Source organism: Mustela nigripes, chromosome 2, assembly GCF_022355385.1.
Source record: "Mustela nigripes isolate SB6536 chromosome 2, MUSNIG.SB6536, whole genome shotgun sequence".
NCBI lineage: Eukaryota > Metazoa > Chordata > Mammalia > Carnivora > Mustelidae > Mustela > Mustela nigripes.
The window spans coordinates 88,290,106-88,309,335 of record NC_081558.1 but is presented as its reverse complement, the minus strand read 5'-3'; the positions used below and the strand labels follow the sequence as shown (position 1 = coordinate 88,309,335).

Genomic DNA, 19,230 nt, shown 5'->3' with positions numbered 1-19,230 from the left:
TATTGATAGTTTGTTTCTTCTCATTGCCAAGAAGTATTACTTTGCATGGATAAACTATTAAGTTTGTTTACCCATTCATCTATTGGTTGACATTATTTCTAATTTTTGGTACTACAAATAAAACTGCTAAGAACATTTGTGAACAGATCTTCTTGGAGACATGCTTTTATTTCTCTTAGGTAATTATCTAGAGGTAGAATTTTCCTACCTCTAGATAATTGCAGAGTCAGTAAGTGTTTAAGTTTTTAAAATGAAAACAATAAAACAATAAAAATACATCATTGTCTAACAGTTCAAATACTGTATTTCCACTTAGGTATTTAAAGGGAAGAGATGACATCTATAAGTTAGAGAGTAGCCTACTACCGCAAAAGGCATGTGGACTTTTTTTTTTTTTTTTTTTGGCATGTGGACTTCTTATGGGCAAACGAAGGACAACCTCCCCATGCAGGGCAAGGTCAGAGCTTTCTCTGAGCACAGGGAAGGGGTTCAGGACTTGTTCAAGGAGTAGCTGAAAGGGTACTTACGTGACAACTGGTCAGACCATGGGCGGGCAGCCAAGGCCTGCTCCAGTGAAGTCTTAGCATCTGAGCAGATGGGTTGAGAGCCATGCTCTGTCTACACCGTGCTGCTGAGCCTCAAGCTACTCCAGCTTTGCAAGAAACCCTATTCTGCAACTCAACTGGGAGCTGCTGAAAATAAGGCTAAATGCAATGAAATTCCTGGCAGCAATGAATGTGCAAGAAATCATCAGTATTACATGTAAGGGGTTAGGTAGGGATAATTTCTTTAATGTTCATTTGATTATAATGGTTATCCATGACTGGTTAGATTAAATCAGTGGTAGTCAACGAAATGCATATCAAATATAAATAACATCTTACTCTGTTTTCTTTCTCTGCAACTAACTCCTCACAGCCCAGAGGGAATTTTCCAATTCAACATCAAAGACTGATTGAACATTTGGTGTAAAAGCTTCAAAAAAGAGACTGTGTAATTTTATTTTACATAAACATGCTAAATGAAAAGTAAATAAAAACTTCCTCTGGGTGCTGAAAGTTTGGAGTCAAATCCTCTAAAAGGCAAAGAGAATGGGGAAAATAACCACTTCAGAATTCATTAACAAATCAGTCTCAAATCTCAAAATTTCACAATTGAGCTATATGATCACTAATAATCTTGTAGTGGCCTACAATTCCAATCAATAACCAACCCAAAGGTTATGTTTTCATAGTTTTAAATCTCCCTTTTTAATTTAGAAAAATATGAATTTATAGGAAGGAAAAATAAGGCATTTTACAAGGCATTTGGCCTGACTAAAACTACAATGTATTTTTTGGATCAGACACCTTATTATGGGAGACCTAAGTACTGTTTCCTTATAGCAAAATAACGTAGTCAGAGGAGTAGATCTGACCACTTCCAGTTTGGCTGGTAAATCAATACCTGGTCTACCATATTGAAACCTCCTTGGCAAAAGACAAAGGAGGACATCGGCGCGAGCCTCCTGGTAGCTGGTGCAACTTGTGGTCAGGGCTAGCTTAGGAGTAATCTAACTACTACAGTTCACAAAAATTAGTATAAAGTCACACAAAGACTGTGCCTTTTAAAGGTCCGACTCATTTGTCTGCCTCTCGAGAATCTATTGCTCCTACCCACCACTTCCAATACATACACTCTGGGGAAAATGGAAAGGGTGCTGCTCTAGAAAGCAGACACTTTCGAGTTCTTGAGCAAATTACATAATGTCTTCAGTTTCTCATCTATGAAATGAGGAGTAAGTACGTTTCTTCCTTGAGACCCAGAGGCTGGGCCCAGACTTCTTGATCCTAGACCACCAACACAGTATCCTATTCTGGGCTTCCTCTTTATTACAGAGTGATGGCTCTGCCTTACAGCAAAGCACAAGCCATCCATATCAAGAGCTACCCAACAGCAAAACTCTCAGTTTTATATTTTTGGAAAGAAAGGCCCATGTGATATTTTTGTTCTTCCAATTTTACCTTTGGAAATTACCAGTATATTAAAGAAATACCTAAAAAGGTTCTAAGATGCAAATCCATCTGATATACATGTTTGTCAATAACACCTGTTACCAGACGGCTTCTACAACAGGTTGGCAAATGCCAACCTAGAGAGCTTCAGGTGCTAGTTTCCTTACAGGTGAAAGAGGCAGCACAAGTTCTAAAAGCTCTGTCAGGAAGACATCAAATGCAAATTTGGACTGAGATGACCAGTCAAGCCAAATTTCACCACCTTCCCTCTCGTTTGGAAAGAGAACTCAACTACTGCGCAGGAGGGTTGTTACACCATTGTGCAAATATGAGGACACACCTCAAACACCTCCCACTACAAGGAGCATAACTGGCCAGTGGCCTCAGGGCTGTCATCTGGAATCCATCCCTGTATTCCCTCAGAGGCTACTACCACTGCCAAAGTACAGCAGGGATACTAAAGCAAGCCCCTGATGGCTGACTTTGTTGATGCCTTGGTTGCCTGTCTGTCTAGCAGACTAGAACACATCCTTTTCATTTGGAACATAGCTTGAATCATGGTCTGATGGTTCAGCCTTTTTCAGCTCCCTTCCTAATGCTTTTATGCAGACATTCTCCCTAAAAATATCCTTGCATTTTATTCCCATCTTGACATCTGCTTCTCAGAGGGCCAGACTAACATATCATTTATTCATTCAAGAAATACTTTTTGAGTGACTACACTATTCCTGGCACTTTGTCCTAGACACTGGGGAGGGTGGTACAGGACTGAGATGGCTCCCATGGTCATAAGCCTCCGTCCCAGGGTCATAAACTGTTTCCCTTTCTTCGGCTCTTACTGTGTGTTGGGCACTGAGGCAAGAGCACATCACATGACTACTCTCATTTGCTTTTCACAACAACCCCAAAGGAGGTATTATTCTTGTTTCATGGGTAAGGAAACTGAGATCGATAAAGATGAAGTTGCCAGCAGCTTCCCTGATGGGGGCAGCTTTGGACTCCAAAATTCATGTTTTTAACAATTAAGCTATGTTCTCTCTCTCCCATTTGGGTCACAGCTCTGAGCACTTTTCTTCTGGCAATGATTGCATACCCACATAGTTGATTTTCCAAAGCCTAACTTCATTTATTCACTTTACGTTTATGAAGGCAAGGAAAATCACTTCTAGAAGAGGGAAACAGTACTTCAGGGCATTCACAGTCCTATACTATTCCAGAGTCAGTTAATGATGATATTGTTTAACTCATGTAGAAGAGGTTTCTCACATAGTGTGAGTTTCTAACTCATCTTCATCTATTACAAAGAAGATGGAAGAGGGCAGACAAATCCCTTGGCTTCTCTCCTTTTTTTCCTGGTCCCAGCTCAACTCTGGCAGACTGATGGAAGGTGGTTACATCCAACCAAGGCTTTTCTCAGAGGCCAGCCAGGCCTGCTAGAGGGTCAGCCATGCTAACCCATGTGCCAGCTCTTCCAAATACTGACACAAACTCGTACCATGATCTCCAAGGTCAGCTATGGTGTCTTCTGTACTTGACTCAAGTGGGCCAAGGTCCATGGAAGGAATGGGCTGAGACTCAGACAGGTTCTCTGAAGTCAGGTCATCAAATTCCTTGGGAAGATAATTAACAGTTTGTGAGAAGCTGATAGAAGGAGACAGCATTACCACAAATGAAACAATATTGTTTAGAAGACTATTTGGAAATAAAAATCTGTCAAATCCTCTCCCTTAAACATGATACCACTTTCAAATTTCAGAAAGACAGCTTCGGAGAAGAGAAGCAGCCTCGAACCAACTCAGCAGGTGACCTTAACCTTCCATGGCACCAGTTTCAGGGCCATGACTAACTAGGGTGAGGCAGGAGGTACAATGAAGGAGGTACTCATTTTCCGGCTCATGTAAAAGCAAGAATGATCAGCTGCTAAGAACAATTACCCCTGCAGTTCTGCAGCCAGGGTCTCACCCCCACCTCCCCCTAGTCCAGCCCTGCTCAGGTTCCTCATCTCAGAAGTGGAGCTGTTGGCTTGGATGACTTCCAAGTTTTCATCTAGTTTTAACAGTGCTATGTTTCTGTGAATTCCAGTTTCCTAATGAAAGAGATCTAAGAGGCCACATGAAAGAACTCACACTGCAAAAAAAAGTAAAAGTTAAATTTCTCAAATATATCTGTAGGTATTTCAATAGATCATTTTGCTTTTTCTTCTTCTTCTTCTTTTCTTTTTTTCTGTTGTATATGTGTGTGTTTGCAACCTAGTGCTAATGCCGAACTGACCTATTTTCCTTGATAAGTGGCTTTCATGGAGAACAAGGCCAAGAGTGTCTTCTTATTAAAAAACAGAAGGAAAAGCTCAAACTCATCTTAATGAATAAGTGAAACAAAGCCATGCCACTCTGTGGCACAGCATTTGTGAAAATACATTCATCAAATATTTTTAGGACATCCAGTTTTTGTACTGTATAATTGCTGTAGGAGGTGAAATTAATTTCAAATTTCAAAGTTTCACCGATGGCACACAGGCAACTTTAAGAACAAAGAAGAGAGATTGCATGAAGTGTGTTTTCACTTCTACTTCAGAAATGACTAGGAAATAAGAATTTATACCGTCAATTGACTTTGATTTGTTGAGGTTCTCTTTGAAGAGAACAGCTAGAATTGTTATAATTGCTTCTCTTAGAAAGGATTTGCTCTGATCTTTGATCCTCTTTACTATTTTGTATATGGAGACCTGATCAGTTATACACTTCTCACAGAAACCTAGTTTTGGCATCATCACAACTTAAGTGCCACAGGATAAAAGAAAGACCAGGCTTATTGAGTGTATTATGAAATTCAGTTGTTTTTAAGCTATCATCCTTTAAAGAAATGATGCCTAACATGATTCCACCTTCAATTATGCATCCAGATTCAAAGCCCAAATTCAGCCAAGCAGAAAATGCCTGCCAAAATAAAAGGCCCTGTTAGGGTATGGGAAAGAAAACAAGTCATTCTCCTAAATGCCTCAAATAATTTTTATAACATGTTTAAGAAATGACAGCGCCAGACCATTTTCTCCCCTAACTCTGATTTTATCTCATATGACTGCTTCTGAAATATAAAGCACTTTTGCAACAGCTGGCAAGAGAGAAGGAAGAAAGAACAGAGAACAGAGTCCCAGTGAAATCGGAAAGAAATGAAATCATAAATTCATATACAAGCAGAGACAGGAGCCTTATCCTCTTTCTTCCTTTTTTCTCCTCTTCACGTTTTTCTTTAGTTTCTTGCATCTGATTAATCCTATTTCTTTCTTACATTTTATTTCCTCTTTACCAACTCACTGATGCCTTTTCTTAAGATGTTTAAAACCCTTCTGTCCCTCTGCAAAGTGTTCAGCTTCCCACTTTCTCTCTCTCCTTTGTTCTTTGAATATCATTAAACCTGCCCCACTCTGTGCCTGTGAATATGATTAACTGTCTTTCTTCCCTGCCTAGCCTCTCTTTTCATTCTCCTCCTGGGGCGAACAAGAAAGCCCCAGGTCACTTTTCCTTTACTTCCGTTCCCATGAAAAGCTTTTTTCCTAAAGAGTCTATAAGAAAGTCTGTTAATCGGTGGCTTTTCCCGATCTTCCTTCTTCTCAAGGTGAATGGCTTTCAAGAGCCTCAATTTCTGTCCATTATTAATCAGAGCATGGTCCTGGATGAGCAGGCTCAGAATCACCAGGGAGCTTGTTAAAAAATTCAGCATCCCAAGCCCCACCCCAGACCAACCAAATCATAATCTGCCTTTTAACAAAACCAATAGGTGATCTGGGTGAATTTTGAAGTTTGAGAAGCATTGCTGTAAGCCATAAGAATTCAGAGAACAGCCAGTCGATTGTGGACCCGTGAGGTCAAAAAGGATTCTCCTAAAGAGAAAGTGACATCTGAAAATGAGAAGGTGGGATGCTAACGAGGGGCCAGCGGGAAGTGGCTGATATAATTGCATAAAATAGGGCAAGATACCTGGGAGGCTGCGGGGGGGTGGTGGGGGGAGGCAGGGTACATTGTGGAGCAACCCTGTCTGCAATACTGAACCAGCGAGAAGGTACCATCTCCAAGAGCAAAGCATCTCCCTTCACCAGGTTCTATGAGTGGGAATGATCTCATCTTCCATGTCTCTGGGACCCACAACAGATCCCACAGCTGGCTTTACTTAATGGCTTACTTACTTTACTTAATGGCTTTACTTTTCTCTTAAGCAGAGAGGGGGGCAAGTGGGACTGAGTAGGGTTCAAGAAAGAGATACTCCTAAGGTCAGAGAAGGTGGAACCCCTGCATCTGGTCCAACTTTGGGTTTTCAGAAATTGACAACACTCAACCACTAAATAACTGAGAAATGTGGATTACCTCTCAGATGGGGGCAGAGAACAAGTGGCCCTAAGCTCTGCCTGGCTGACAAAGAGCTTTGCTGGGGCCCCTGAAATGCCCCAGTCTTTGAGCCTCTCTGATCACTGCGCCACAGCAGAATGAGTGTCCCCAGACTGCAGAGATCAGCCCCACAGCCTTAGGGGGTTTGGTTCTTCCCACCAAAGAAAAAGAATCTCCCTCAGATGCAGAGCTCTCCAGTGAATGAACAACCAGAATTTGAGACAATGTTCTCCATAAAAACGACTCCTTCCCATGTTGCCTTTACCAGAAGAGCTAGGAAGTTGGGGTTGATATCTATTGTCCAGATACGATCCTGAAGAAATACTTTCTTAAGTATCAGAGCCTACACGAAGGCCGTAAGATGTCTTTAACCATTAGAGAAAATGGTATTTGCTATTCAGGGGCTTGTGATACTGAGGATATGATTCAGGGTCCATTTCATGTGACTCTGTAACCCTACTTATTATTGAACATCTAAAGTAATTATTCAGAGTTTAAAAGGGGTTATTAAACACAACGCATAATGATATAGATGGGAGACAGAAATAAAAGGGAAAGAATAAAAAATAAGACGGAAAGAGAACAAGGGATTAAGAGGTGATGCAAAAATATCATGGCTGAAATTCAAAATTAGATATACACACATTTGCTCTGCAAAGTCACAATTTTACTCATCAATTGTTCATTCCATGCTGATTGAGTTTTCTTGTACACAGTAGGCACTTGATGTTTTGGATGAATCTATTGATCCATCTCTAAGTACAGCTGCTCTAAATTAGTGTCATCACTCACCCTTGGCCTATATGCTAAAATGAACCCCAGTACCTCTACCCGGAATTGGGCAAAGTTGATCTGGTTGCTCTTTTCCCTGCTCTGTCCCTTCTCCTACCTGACTGGCCACATGAATGTGATGAATTTGAAGCAATTAAAGGTTTGATGTAACATTTAAAACATGAGAGCCACTTACATGGAGTACACCAACAGTTAGCCGCTCCAAGTTCCGAGATCTCAACTCCTTCATTCGTTTGTTATTTTCTTCATATTTTTCTTCTGCAAACTTTCTGCAAATTTAGAGTGAGTGTAGAAAAACAGCTGCATTTGCTAAAGCCACAACTATATTAGGCAGGTAAGTGTGATTCCCTGCCTCAACAGGCAAACTGGGCTGTTGAGAAGCCATTTACCCCTCATCAGGGTAAATGCAGCATAGCACCCACTGGATTCTCTTTTAAAGCACACACAATGATGCTCTGGCTCCTTCTCCATCCTTAGAATCCCTAAAATGTACCGCTGAAATTCAAAATTAGATATATATACACATTTGTCATATGGCAGCTTCAAGAATAAAGTTATTTAGGTTTTATAAAACAAAATATTAGCTTGTCTGTACTTCTCAGTTTCCAATTTCTGGGGATAACATTTCTTTGAGGCAGGGGTCCCTGAACATTCCAGAAAAAAAGTCCCAGTTTCAATCAGGTGATTAAACTAGGGATTCACACATATTAAAAACACAGAATTCTTATCATGTCAGATTCCTCATGAGGATCTGTGGGACTCCGCGGCAAAAGAAGACAGTCTGGACCCCTGTGCTTTCTCTGTGATGGCAGGGCTGTTTGTTCCCAACACCCAGACTGTGCCCCACATGTATTAATAACTCAATCACTGCTCTCAGGATGAATAAGCCCGCAAACAAGGAGAAGAAAGTTAGATTTCCTAGAATTTATGCAAGGAACTTGAGAACCACTGTGAAGGGGAATTTTTCTCCAGCTCATTTTGTCTCATCTAGTATAGAAGAGGTAAATGTTATAGACCTGTTACTAAACTGGAAGAAAGATTTCAGTTCTTGTGATTACTGGTGTGCTAATTTAAATTTAGTTTGAAAAGTCACTGAAGAGCCCTGTAAGTCAAATTTTGTTTATAAAGTGGGTACATTACATCCCTTCTGACAATAGAGTCGTTTTCTAGCTAAAACACATGACTGTGCTCAAATTTTAGAAAAAAATGATTTAAAACAATCCCATGCAACTCATTCATAAAATTAAGACCGAACTTTATTTATAACCATTGACTTTAAATAAGAAACATACTGAATGTCATGCGGAAGATCTATGACTGTGTATAAAAAAGTTTTAATATGAAATATAATTTGTAATGTGCATGTACATTATTAAATTGCCTTTTTGATCTGTTCCTATCAGAGATTTAATTTTCCTTTTAGCCTCAAACAATGACAAGAGACATGGTACCCTAGAAATACTGCCATTCCCAAAGCCTTAGAAATAGATCCAGGACTGTTAATTGATAGAATGACTCAAGTAATTTATGTAAATATATTTTCTCAGTCAAACCCACACTCAGTGGTGCAGTGGTTTGCAGAAACCAAATTGTACTGGTTCCTAAGAGCAGACTGTGTATGTATCTTCCAACTGAACATTTGATGATGCCACACTGGTAGCTTGAAATTGGCCATTGCAGGAATATTTACACCTCCCAGCCCCACACTCCCAGAGGTGGTGGTTGTTAAACATTTACCAACACACGACCGCCCATGGTGCACTTCGACAGAAATCTTTTTCCACACTGATTAAAGAAAGCATGTGTTCAGGGGAAAGAAGTAGTCTCACAGATTCTCACTTGGTTCTAAATGATATGCACTGTAAGTGCAAGAATACCTCCAAAGCCTTTTTCGGATATGTTACCAAGGTCACAAAATGAACAGATTTGAGTTTCAGGTCTTTTCTGTCTCCTTACTTCTTAGCTGGGGCTTCTAAGCTACCAAACAGTTGACAGAGAAAGGAGAAAAATTAGGATATCCTACCAACGGAAAAATCTTTGAGAAACTGGGAGTCTAGGGCTCTTTGGAATCTCCCTCTTTTCCTGTAAATACTTGAATTAGCAGTGATATCGTCCACCAGCAGAGTTGCCCAGAGCATAGGTTTTCAAATGGCTTCACTTGACGGAGCAGAGCTGTGTCAGGACTGCTTTCTAAAGCCAACAATTGCCTGCGGTACATTCTTCTCCCCAAACACCCGCTAGGTCTCCTGGCAGAGGGGGTACAGCAAACATCTGGGGAGCGTGGACACAGAGTGAAGCCACTCTTCTCACCCTCTCACCGGGGTATATTTAGGACGTATCAGCAGCAACAAGGCTTCATTTGGTGGCTGACTCTATATTTTCATCATTAATAACCTCCCTGACATTCAGTCTTTCTTTGCACAGAAGACCGAAAGCCTGACAATAATAATGGCTGGCAACCGATAACTATCTATGGCTGAAGAACCATCTTTTGAGGGGACAAGTAAGTGAAGAAACAAAGAAATATATAATGCCTATGTGCATTTTGCTTTCCTGTTTTGGCTGTGGCTTTTCTTCAGTCAATTCCTTTGGAGCCCTGGGAAGTGGCCAGAGCACGGGTACCCCAAGGAAGGGCAGCTTACTTCAGCTTCCGGGCCTTCTCATCAGCTGCCTGGAGCTTCCTCAGCCGCATCCTTTCTCTTGGTGTCATTTTCTGCACTTCAGACAGCGCCTGCAGAGTCTGCAGGTGGATCTTTTTTTGCCTATAAATAATAAAGATCCCCCACATGCAACTCATCCCAAACACGCTCAGAAAAATTAAACAAATATTTTACAGAAGTATCATTACACTACTGATGGGGAAAGCATCTCGAGATAGGCCAGGCAAAAACTAATAAACTCAGGGTGGGTAATGAGCCAACCAGGACTATGGTTAATTAGTAATATTTTTCAAATTAGACTTTTGTTTAAAAACAAATTATGTACTTTCTACATTTCTGCTATTTCATGGCCTATGACTAGTTTTCATAATGTAAGACAAATTAGAATCTTAGCCATCAAAGAGTAAATGTACTGGTGCTAATTCAACCCTGTAAATAGGATTTAATCTTTGGAATCAGGCAGGGTTTGAACCCCATCTCTACCCCCTCATTAGCTCTGTAGCCTTGGGCAAGTTACTGAACCTCTCTGAAGCTCCATTTTCTCATCTGTAAAGAATAGGATTTAGTATTATATGAAACGATGTGTGTACAGTGTCTGATACATCAAAGTAGCCCAAATGGTAGTATTGTAATAGTTAAATTTTGTTGAATATGTTGTATATTCTATGCTTCCTACAGCAGGTAAGCATGGCACAGAGGTTATCACACAGGTTAATAACATTCTCTGGGTTTGAATCCTAGCTCCCATGTTACATATATATGCCCTTGTGCAAGTTATTTAACCTCCCTATGATTATTAAAATAATAATAATAATAGATAATAATAGTACCTAATTCATAGGGTTTTGTGAATTTAAATGAGTTATTTCATGTAAAATGCTTATACCAAAGCCAAGAACCCCACAAAATGTTAGTTAAAATTGTTATTTAGGAGCTTCTTTCTCCAGTTAAAGAAACGTGCTTACATTACTCGTGTGTTGAAACATCTGCAACCATATTCTCAAGGACATTCGTTTCTGTGCCTGACTCTGTTAGGGCCCAATACTGTGGAATGTCTTTTGCACTCAGCTCCCTCATTACAAAATCCTAGGAGAGGTCTCCATTTCATTTCATTCCCACTCTAATCTTTTTAATTTTGTATTAATTGTGTAATAGTAATGACCATTTGTAGGCAGCTCTCATCCCTCTGGAAAACCGTCCACAGACTCCAGGGGAGATACGATTTTCTGGAATATACATCCCTTATTTTGTAAAACCAAACAAAGCTCCTTGAAACACAGTCATAGATTGAGAAAAAAAGTGACAATTTGAAATCAATATTTCATAATGTGGAAGACCATACAAAGGATCAGCCTGTGGCACACTTTAATTGTAAGCACTGTCAGGTAAACAGTGTCACATCTACAGTACAAAACGGTAGTTAAAATTAGCATAATATTTTCACACCTCAGTTTAAAATAAAACAAAATCAGAATTCCAGGCATTCTTGAAAGAATAATTAGCAACCTAAGAAAATTAGGTGATAGGAGCATACCTCAAACATTAGGCCCTGACGTGCAAGGTATTTTAAATGGAGAGCATGCATTAAATGAAAACTATCTTTGATGAACGAGTTTTTTCTGTTTGAATGTGAAATTGGAAAACAAACACAGTGCACCTGAGAATGCGCTGGACTGAGTGTCAGAGAAGCACATTTATGTTATTTGGTCTTGATTAGGCTAAAGAGGGCTATTGTTCTCACCTACTGCCTTCCACAGCTCTGGGGAGGGGCTGCCATTCTCATGGGGTCTTTATAAAATGACATAGGGTTCCTCAGCAAATTATAGATTTGGTCTTTATATAACCCCTTGAGTTGTGCAGTCCACAACTACACAGCTATACATGGCTGTTCTGAAGTCACTAAGTATTCTTGAATGGTATAGTACAGAAATTTTGATTAAGGTAGGAGAGAGACGTTACGTCAAGAAATAATTATGTTTATGAAAAAGACATTTTCTAGTTCATATGTATATCTCAGGGAAGTAAATTTTGGCTTATTTCTTATTGTCCTAAGGACTTCACAGTGTTGTCTTCTCAATAGATACTCTGCCAGTTCCTGTTAAACAAACAACATGTGAAAACCATTTATGCTTAATATGGAAGGCTCACTAGCATAACTATCACTAAATGTTTGAGATATTAATTTCTCTGCATACTTACAAGGCAACTGCAGAGCTACCCTGCAGATCTGTAAGCTGTGCAGTTGTTTAAAACTTTTATAATCTCAATTTGCTACCACCTGGGGCAAAGGGGCTTTGGAATGCCAAGTTACTGAAGCTCCTTAATTTCTTGGCAAGACTTCAGTGAATTCTAGGATACTCTGTGCAGTCAGCTTAGCACTAATAGATTTTTAAAGACAAATGCATTTAACATTATGCTCAATGGGCTTTTTAAAAACAAAGCAATTTACTTACATGGCATTAATTATCTGAGCAGCCTCCTTCTGACAATTCAAATTCTTGTCTTCCAGAGTCATTTCTGAGTATCTACACATCAGGTGCTGGAAAAAAGAACAACCCTGACACATTTTATATACTCCAATTCAGAAATGAAAGGGCAGCGAACTACCAGGGGCCTTTTCTGATGTGCAGTGTTATTGACCATACCTGAAAGTTTGAAAACAAAACCCACTGGTAACTACTTTTCTTTGATAAATAAGATACCAAACGTTGCAGGGTAGCTTATGCTGCAAAGTCTTGGGTGGGGGGGTTGGTTGCAGGCTCCAGCTTCATCTGGCACTCACTACCTATTCTCTCACTCCCTGCTACCCACCACAGGCAGGCCTCTCCTCAGCTCCAAGAACAAACAAGACCTCCTCAATTTGCTTCTTTGGGCACTGGACAGTGTTCCCACTCCCAAGGCCAGGACTAGGCTGAGACAAGCGAGACACTCACCTCAGGTGCAAAACTGAAAGGGCACCAAAAGACTCAGTAACCAAGGGAAGTCATTTTTAATGCAATATTATAAAAAATCAAAATGAATACCAAAAAGCCATGGAGAATACAACATGAAACATTTAAATCTTGCCACTTGCAATAACATGGATGACTCTAGAGGGTATAATGCTAGGTGAAAAAAGTCAGTCAGAGGAAGACAAATACCATGCAATCTCACTCATATGTGGAATTTAAGAAACAAAACAAATGGACAAATGAAAAAAGAGACAGAAAAACAACAAATAAAAAACAAAAACAAAAACAGACTCAAATACAGAGAACGAACTGAAGATTGCCAGGCAGGTGAGGGGATGGGTGAAATAGGGGGAGGGAATTAAGACTGCACTTAAGGAGCACTTGTCAAGCATACTGTAAGGACCTATTTAGCCAGAGGCTTCCATCACGGTTAAAACAATAACATTGTTTAACCCTTAAACCATCCCTGCTTCCCTTCCCCCAGGGCACTTACTTAAAAACAAGTCCCAGAAACCAGCCCCAGGTAACAAAGCTCAAATACAAGGGTGGGTCAGGCCAGGTGGAGACATCTGATCAGTGGGGGGCACATACTGTCTCCCTAGTTACCAAGGAGTATGGGCCCCGCCCTTTGGGCACCTTTTGGGCGCCAGTTCTGACCAAGGTGATAGGCTGGTTCAAATGTCTACTAGGGTAAATTGTAATTCAATTGGTCAGCTAGCATGACTGTGCAGCTTTCTCTGTGTGTTACAGTTTCATTGGTCAGCTGTGCGTGGCCAGGCCCAACCGCATGGCCTTTGCCCTAAAAAGCTAGTCTGTGAAACAGAGAAGGGTTGCCCTCTCTGTAAGAGGGGAGGCCCTGGCCGGTCGGTTTGGTTCTTGATGCTTGGCGCGAAATAAAGCTTTGCTTGACCTTCGCTTTATATCAGTCTCGCTCCTTTAATCACTGACCCATTTTGTGGGGGGGCATCACACATACAATTGGTGAATTGCCTTAATGTACACCTGAAACTAACATAACTGCTAACTGATTACAAAAAAAAATAAAAGTTTAAATAAAGACAGAAAACAAAGATAAAGACAGGGTCCAACCCTGAACCTGTACCATTCTACTACCTCACTTCCATCACCCTAATCCTAGCCTTGTTGGATGCTGCCTGTGAACCTTTGATATTTTGTTACCAGGGATTTTTAGCATTAATTTGGATGCTAAAAATGTTTAATTTTTTAAACACTGCACTAAAATGATATTTATCCTGATTACTGAGTTTTTGGTGTCCACTCTAATTGTGCCCCAGGGCAAATGCCTCACTTGCAGTCATCCTAGTCCCAGCCAATCTCCTTGGATTCCTTTTAACTTTTTTTTTTTGGTCTGCTCACAGCCCACTCAATGTGATTTTGATCCCAACAGTTAGCACCTAGGTGTCTTTTCAAAGGCCTGCCCTTGAGCTAGTGGAGCTGGCTTTGCATAGTGAAAGTTACACACCAAGAGAACTCAGTACCAAGGGACTTTTGGCACTTTCCTTCCTGTCCTGCTTATTACCCCACTTCCTCAGGGGCTTCTCCAGAGGGCACATTGTTGCCTAAGACCCCTCCCCTCTTTGTCTCCATCTAGGAACAGAACCTGATTCAGGCCTTTGTCCAGCTAATTCTCTGTGGTTCCAACCCTCTTGCAGGCTCCTTACATGTCTCGCTGCTTCCCACTATCTCACTGGTAGAGAACCCTTACCTACTCTTTCTTTGACCACCAAAGACATTATTCCCTTCCCTTATTTTATATCGTCCTGCCTAGTGCTCCTGATAATGTGTAATTAGCCTTTCTTGGGTACTGAGACTTCTTCCTAGCAGCCAAGCTGCAAAAGGACAGGAGCCATAGCTGTTCCTTTCCTTTCAGCACCTCCAGCATCAGCACTGTGCTCAGCACTCCACTGATGAAGACACACCAAGTCAGCATCCTTGTTTCCTGCGAACTTTGAACTGGATGCAGAGAAAATGTGTGACCATCTTTGAAGGTGAATGACTGCTTTATGGGTCTACTTAAAACTGTCATAAAATTCAAGGAAATTTGCCTGAGGTAATTGTAAAAGCCTAAAAACAAACAAACAAACCCTCCAAGAAGTACCCTTTGCTTTTTTTCTTACCACGAGAGGTAGATTCTTCGCAACAAAATTTCTAATCTACAGGAAAACAAACTTACCTAATCAATGAAAGTATGATTAAGATATATAAGAAAGGAGGGTGTTGGGTCGGTGGTTCCGGGAATGCAAGAGGAACAACAGAAATGACCACCGGGGCCGCCATCTTCCAGTCTCCTCCCCATCCCCTTCCTTAACCCTAGACTCTCCCACCAAAAGGGTGTACGCCCAGGTCACATCTCCATAGGTAACCCGATACCTATGCAGGAAACAGGAGTTATCAGGAGCCCTCACCCCATACCTTCTGATCACCAAATATGGATGTGAGCCCATGCTCTGCCTTGGCCCTATAAAAGACACCCCCCCAACTCCCTCCCAGTGTGACTTCCCCCACTCCACTTTCCGTAGTTGAGGAACCTCGCCCGAGGGTGCCCACCTTCTCCTGGCTCGACTTTCCTGGCTCCCCTTCTCGTGGGCCTTTAATAAATCTTGCCTTGTGCCCACCTTGCCTGGTGTTATGTTTACTCACCTGCCAAACTTTACAGAGAGGAACAGTAAAGACTCAGTGAAAACCCCAGATTTTACCTTATTAGTGATACATTCTTGTCCTAGCAGGGATACATTTACAAAGTATTCAGGTAAGATTTGTAAACCAAAAAGCTCTAAGGGCAGATGTTGAGTTTAGGCAGAAAATTACAACCCTAACTTCTCATATCTGGGGCTTTGGGGAATGGGAGTTCACATACCAGCTTTTGCAAAGAGATTGTCTGACTAATAATTTCCTTCAGCTTTTAAAAAAAAAAATCTTTTTTCTCTCCTTTCTGACTGATTCTTAATGCATCTTATTCCCTCAGCCTATCTTCAAGTTCTCCAATGTATATAAATGCTAATACATGTTTCCCAGTATGCCTTTCATTTTAAATACCTGTAGTTGTTCATCAATGTAAGGGATTTTTAAAATTTCCATTGCAGATGGTCTCAGTGAAGGACTCTTGTTCAACATGCTGTAATGTTTAAGAAGAAAATTATTTTTCAAATGAACTAAGATATAAGTAGAATTTAAAATTGCTTCTGTGGCAATATATTTATTTCCATACCGTTCCATGATGGCATTCAGTTCTCTTGGATATCTCTTGGGGAGAGAAGGCGTGTCACCTTCAACGATTTTTAAAACAATGGACAAGAAATTGGAGCCAGTGAATGCATGATTCATGCAGCACATCTCATATAAAATGCATGCCAGAGACCTAAAGACAAAGTCAAAGAATTTAAATAAGGAACATATGTCCTATTTTAAATCTGATCACCGTACAAAACCTCAGATGTGTCATGTCATTGCTTATGAGACACTAATATACCCTTTGATTGTTTAAAAGCTTCAGTTCTATACTTTTTTTTCCCATTTAGATACACATTTTAATAAATAAAGGGGGAAAAATGAAAAAAAAAAACCTACAAAATATAAGTCTGAATGACCACTTCTTTGTCAGAGCAGAAACAAAACAACAGGAATATGTCTGCACACAGGAAGGAAAATAAACATTTGATCAATGTAGTAAGGAACCTCTATGAAGGAAAAATAAAACACAGCTAAATATTTTTCTAAGGCAGTTTTGTTAATACTAGATATGCAAAATAAAATTTTAATTTATCAGCTTAACCTTCAAATGTGTATCCAAGCATTTTGAAAAGGAAACTGGCATTCTTTATTAGTTTTCTGAATAGAATCCATTTGCAAGTAGGGTGGAAAAGCAGCTACTTGTAGCTCACATTAAAATGTATAATTCTCCCTTTGAGCGTATGAAGCAGAATATTAAAATTCTAGATCAGTCCAACACTGATTTGGATTAACCATGCAAATCAGTAACCTCTAAACCAGCAGAATAATCTTTTAAATAACTCAGCATCATTAAGAAAAGGGGGAAATTGCTGCCTGAACTAAGTATACTAAGAAAGAATAGTACTTCTATTAAATTAATGAATTATTTTTAATATTATGAGTATTATGAATTGTGTAACCAGCCAGATCTCATTTTTCACGTTAGTTGCTTGAAAAATCAGAAATAAATTTAAAACCAAACTTGTGTAAGTTCTGTTTTAGGTAACTTTTAACACTGTCCTACTTTCTTATAAAAGGCAGTGCATGTATAAATAAATATACACATGAATACTATAATTTTAACCATTTTGTGGGTATTATAAAAATGTGCACTGGTAAGAGAATTCTGGATATATACTGAATACAAAGAGATGTTTTTGTTTCAGTAAAGAACAACGACACTAAAAAATTCCAACTAATTGGTATTTTACATATTGTAAAGCACTTCCATACAAAACCCAACAGAACCTCAAAAGTTCACAGTGACATACAGCCACTCTATTTTTCCCATTTTATACAGAGGAAACTGGCTTTTAAAAAGTTAAATGGCTTGATCAAGGTCAAAGGTATTTTTCCTTCCAAAATTCTGGACTATTTTCATTACAGAATACTAGAAAGAAGGGGAATGTTAGGAGAAATCCCCTGATCATGACTTAAAAAACACCAAGATCAATATAAATATTATAAATTATGAAAATTATTTGAAGCTCAATAAATTTTGTAACCATCTTTACAACTATTAATATGACTATTAACATGACGCAGCACATCTTTAGATTTCTATGCCAGAAAAGTTCCTTCAATAAATGTGAAATAAAGACTTTCTTTTTTAAGATTTTATTTATTTATTTGACAGAGTGAGAGACAGCAAGAGAGGGAACACAAGCAGTGGAAGTAGAAGAGGGAGAAGCAGGCTTCCCACCAAGCAGGGACTGTAAGGGCCTATTTAGCCAGAGCGATTCCATCCGGTTAAACAGTGATTTTGTTGTTTATACAGTAAAACTTAAACTGTCCCTGTCCCTCTTCTACCCAGGGGACTTACTTAAAAACAAGTAAACCAGTCCCAGGTAACAAAGCCCAAATACAAGAGTGGGTCAGGCCAGGTGGAGGTATCCAATCAGTGGGGGCGCATACTGTCTACCTAGCTACCAAAGAGTATGGGCCCCACCCTCTGGGCGCCTTTTGGGCACCAAATCTGACCAAGGTGATAGGCTAGCTTTCTCTGTGTGTTATAATCTCATTGGCCACCTGTGCATGGCCAGGCCCAACCACATGGCTTTTGCCCTTAAAAGCTTGTCTGTGAAGGGCACCTGGGTGGCTCAGTGGGTTAAGGCCTCTGCCTTCAGCTCAGGTCATGATCCCAGGGTCCTGGGATGGAGCCCCACATCGGGCTTTCTGCTAGGCAGGGAGCCTGCTTCCCTTCCTCTCTCTGCCTCTCTCTGCCTACTTGTGATCTCTCTCTCTGTCAAATAAATAAATAAAATCTTTAAAAAAAAAAAAAAAAAAGCTAGTCTGTGAGGCAGAGAGAGGTCGCCTCTTTGCAAGAGACGGCCCTGGCCAGTCAGTTTGATTCTCGATGCTTGGTGTGAAATAAAGCTTTTCTTGACCTTCGCTTTGTATCAGTCTCACTCCTTTGATTACAGACCCAACAGGGACCCTGATGTGGGGCTTGATCCCAGGACCCTTGGATCATGACCTGAGCCAAAGGCAGCCACTTAATGACTGAGCCACCCAAGTGCCCCAAATAAAGACATTTTTAGACAAGCAAAAATTGAGAGAAGTCATTGCCAGCAGGATAGCACTAAAAACAATCCTAAGAAGGAATTCTTCCACTTGAAGAAAATTGATCCCAGGCAGAAAGAAGGAATGCAGGGAGGAGCAAAGAACACTATGAAAAGTAATTCTGTAACTATGTATAAGCCAACATTAACTCTATAAAATGATACTAAATATATCGTGGAGTTTAAAATTATGTAGAATATAATTTTATGACAAAAATAAGGTGAAAGACATAAGGGGGTAAATGGAGTTAAAGTATTTAAGGTCCTAGCATTACTGGGAAAGTGGCAAAAGTAGTGACTTTCATTAAGTTTCATTATAATAAGGCAAGGATGTATGTTATAATTGCTATGGTTTTCACCAAAAGAATAGTAAAGTAATGTATACTGACAACTTTATAAGTAGAAAGCTACTAGAAAGAAAAGAGTCAAATAAAAATTTAAAATATAAACAAGAAAGGAGAAAAAAAGAAACAATAAATGGTATATATAGAAGACAAATCGTAAGATGACAAAAACACAAATATAGCATAATTATATTAAATGTAAATGGATAATACGTCAATTAAAAGATTATCAGATTGGGTCAAAAATTATATACTGCTCACAAAAGAAACCTTAAATATAAAACCACAGAACAGTTTATAAAAAGAGGTATATTG

General features: G+C 39.8%; 1 protein-coding gene across 6 annotated transcripts in view; it reads right to left on the bottom strand.

Annotated features, from left to right (window-relative positions):
* The window catches only part of NEK11 (NIMA related kinase 11), a 245,163-nt gene that overhangs the window by 124,335 nt on the left and 101,598 nt on the right, over positions 1 to 19,230 (bottom strand). For 5 of the 6 annotated variants that reach the window (XM_059390919.1, XM_059390921.1, XM_059390918.1 and 2 more), the window contains 6 exons: positions 16,009 to 16,158; positions 15,837 to 15,915; positions 12,282 to 12,367; positions 9,811 to 9,930; positions 7,344 to 7,437; positions 3,490 to 3,604 (listed from right to left, as the gene is read on the bottom strand). In XM_059390919.1, the coding sequence (XP_059246902.1) occupies positions 3,490 to 3,604; positions 7,344 to 7,437; positions 9,811 to 9,930; positions 12,282 to 12,367; positions 15,837 to 15,915; positions 16,009 to 16,158 (644 nt within the window). The remainder of the gene's footprint in view (positions 1 to 3,489; positions 3,605 to 7,343; positions 7,438 to 9,810; positions 9,931 to 12,281; positions 12,368 to 15,836; positions 15,916 to 16,008; positions 16,159 to 19,230) is intronic. The other variant, XM_059390922.1, reaches the window with a different exon arrangement.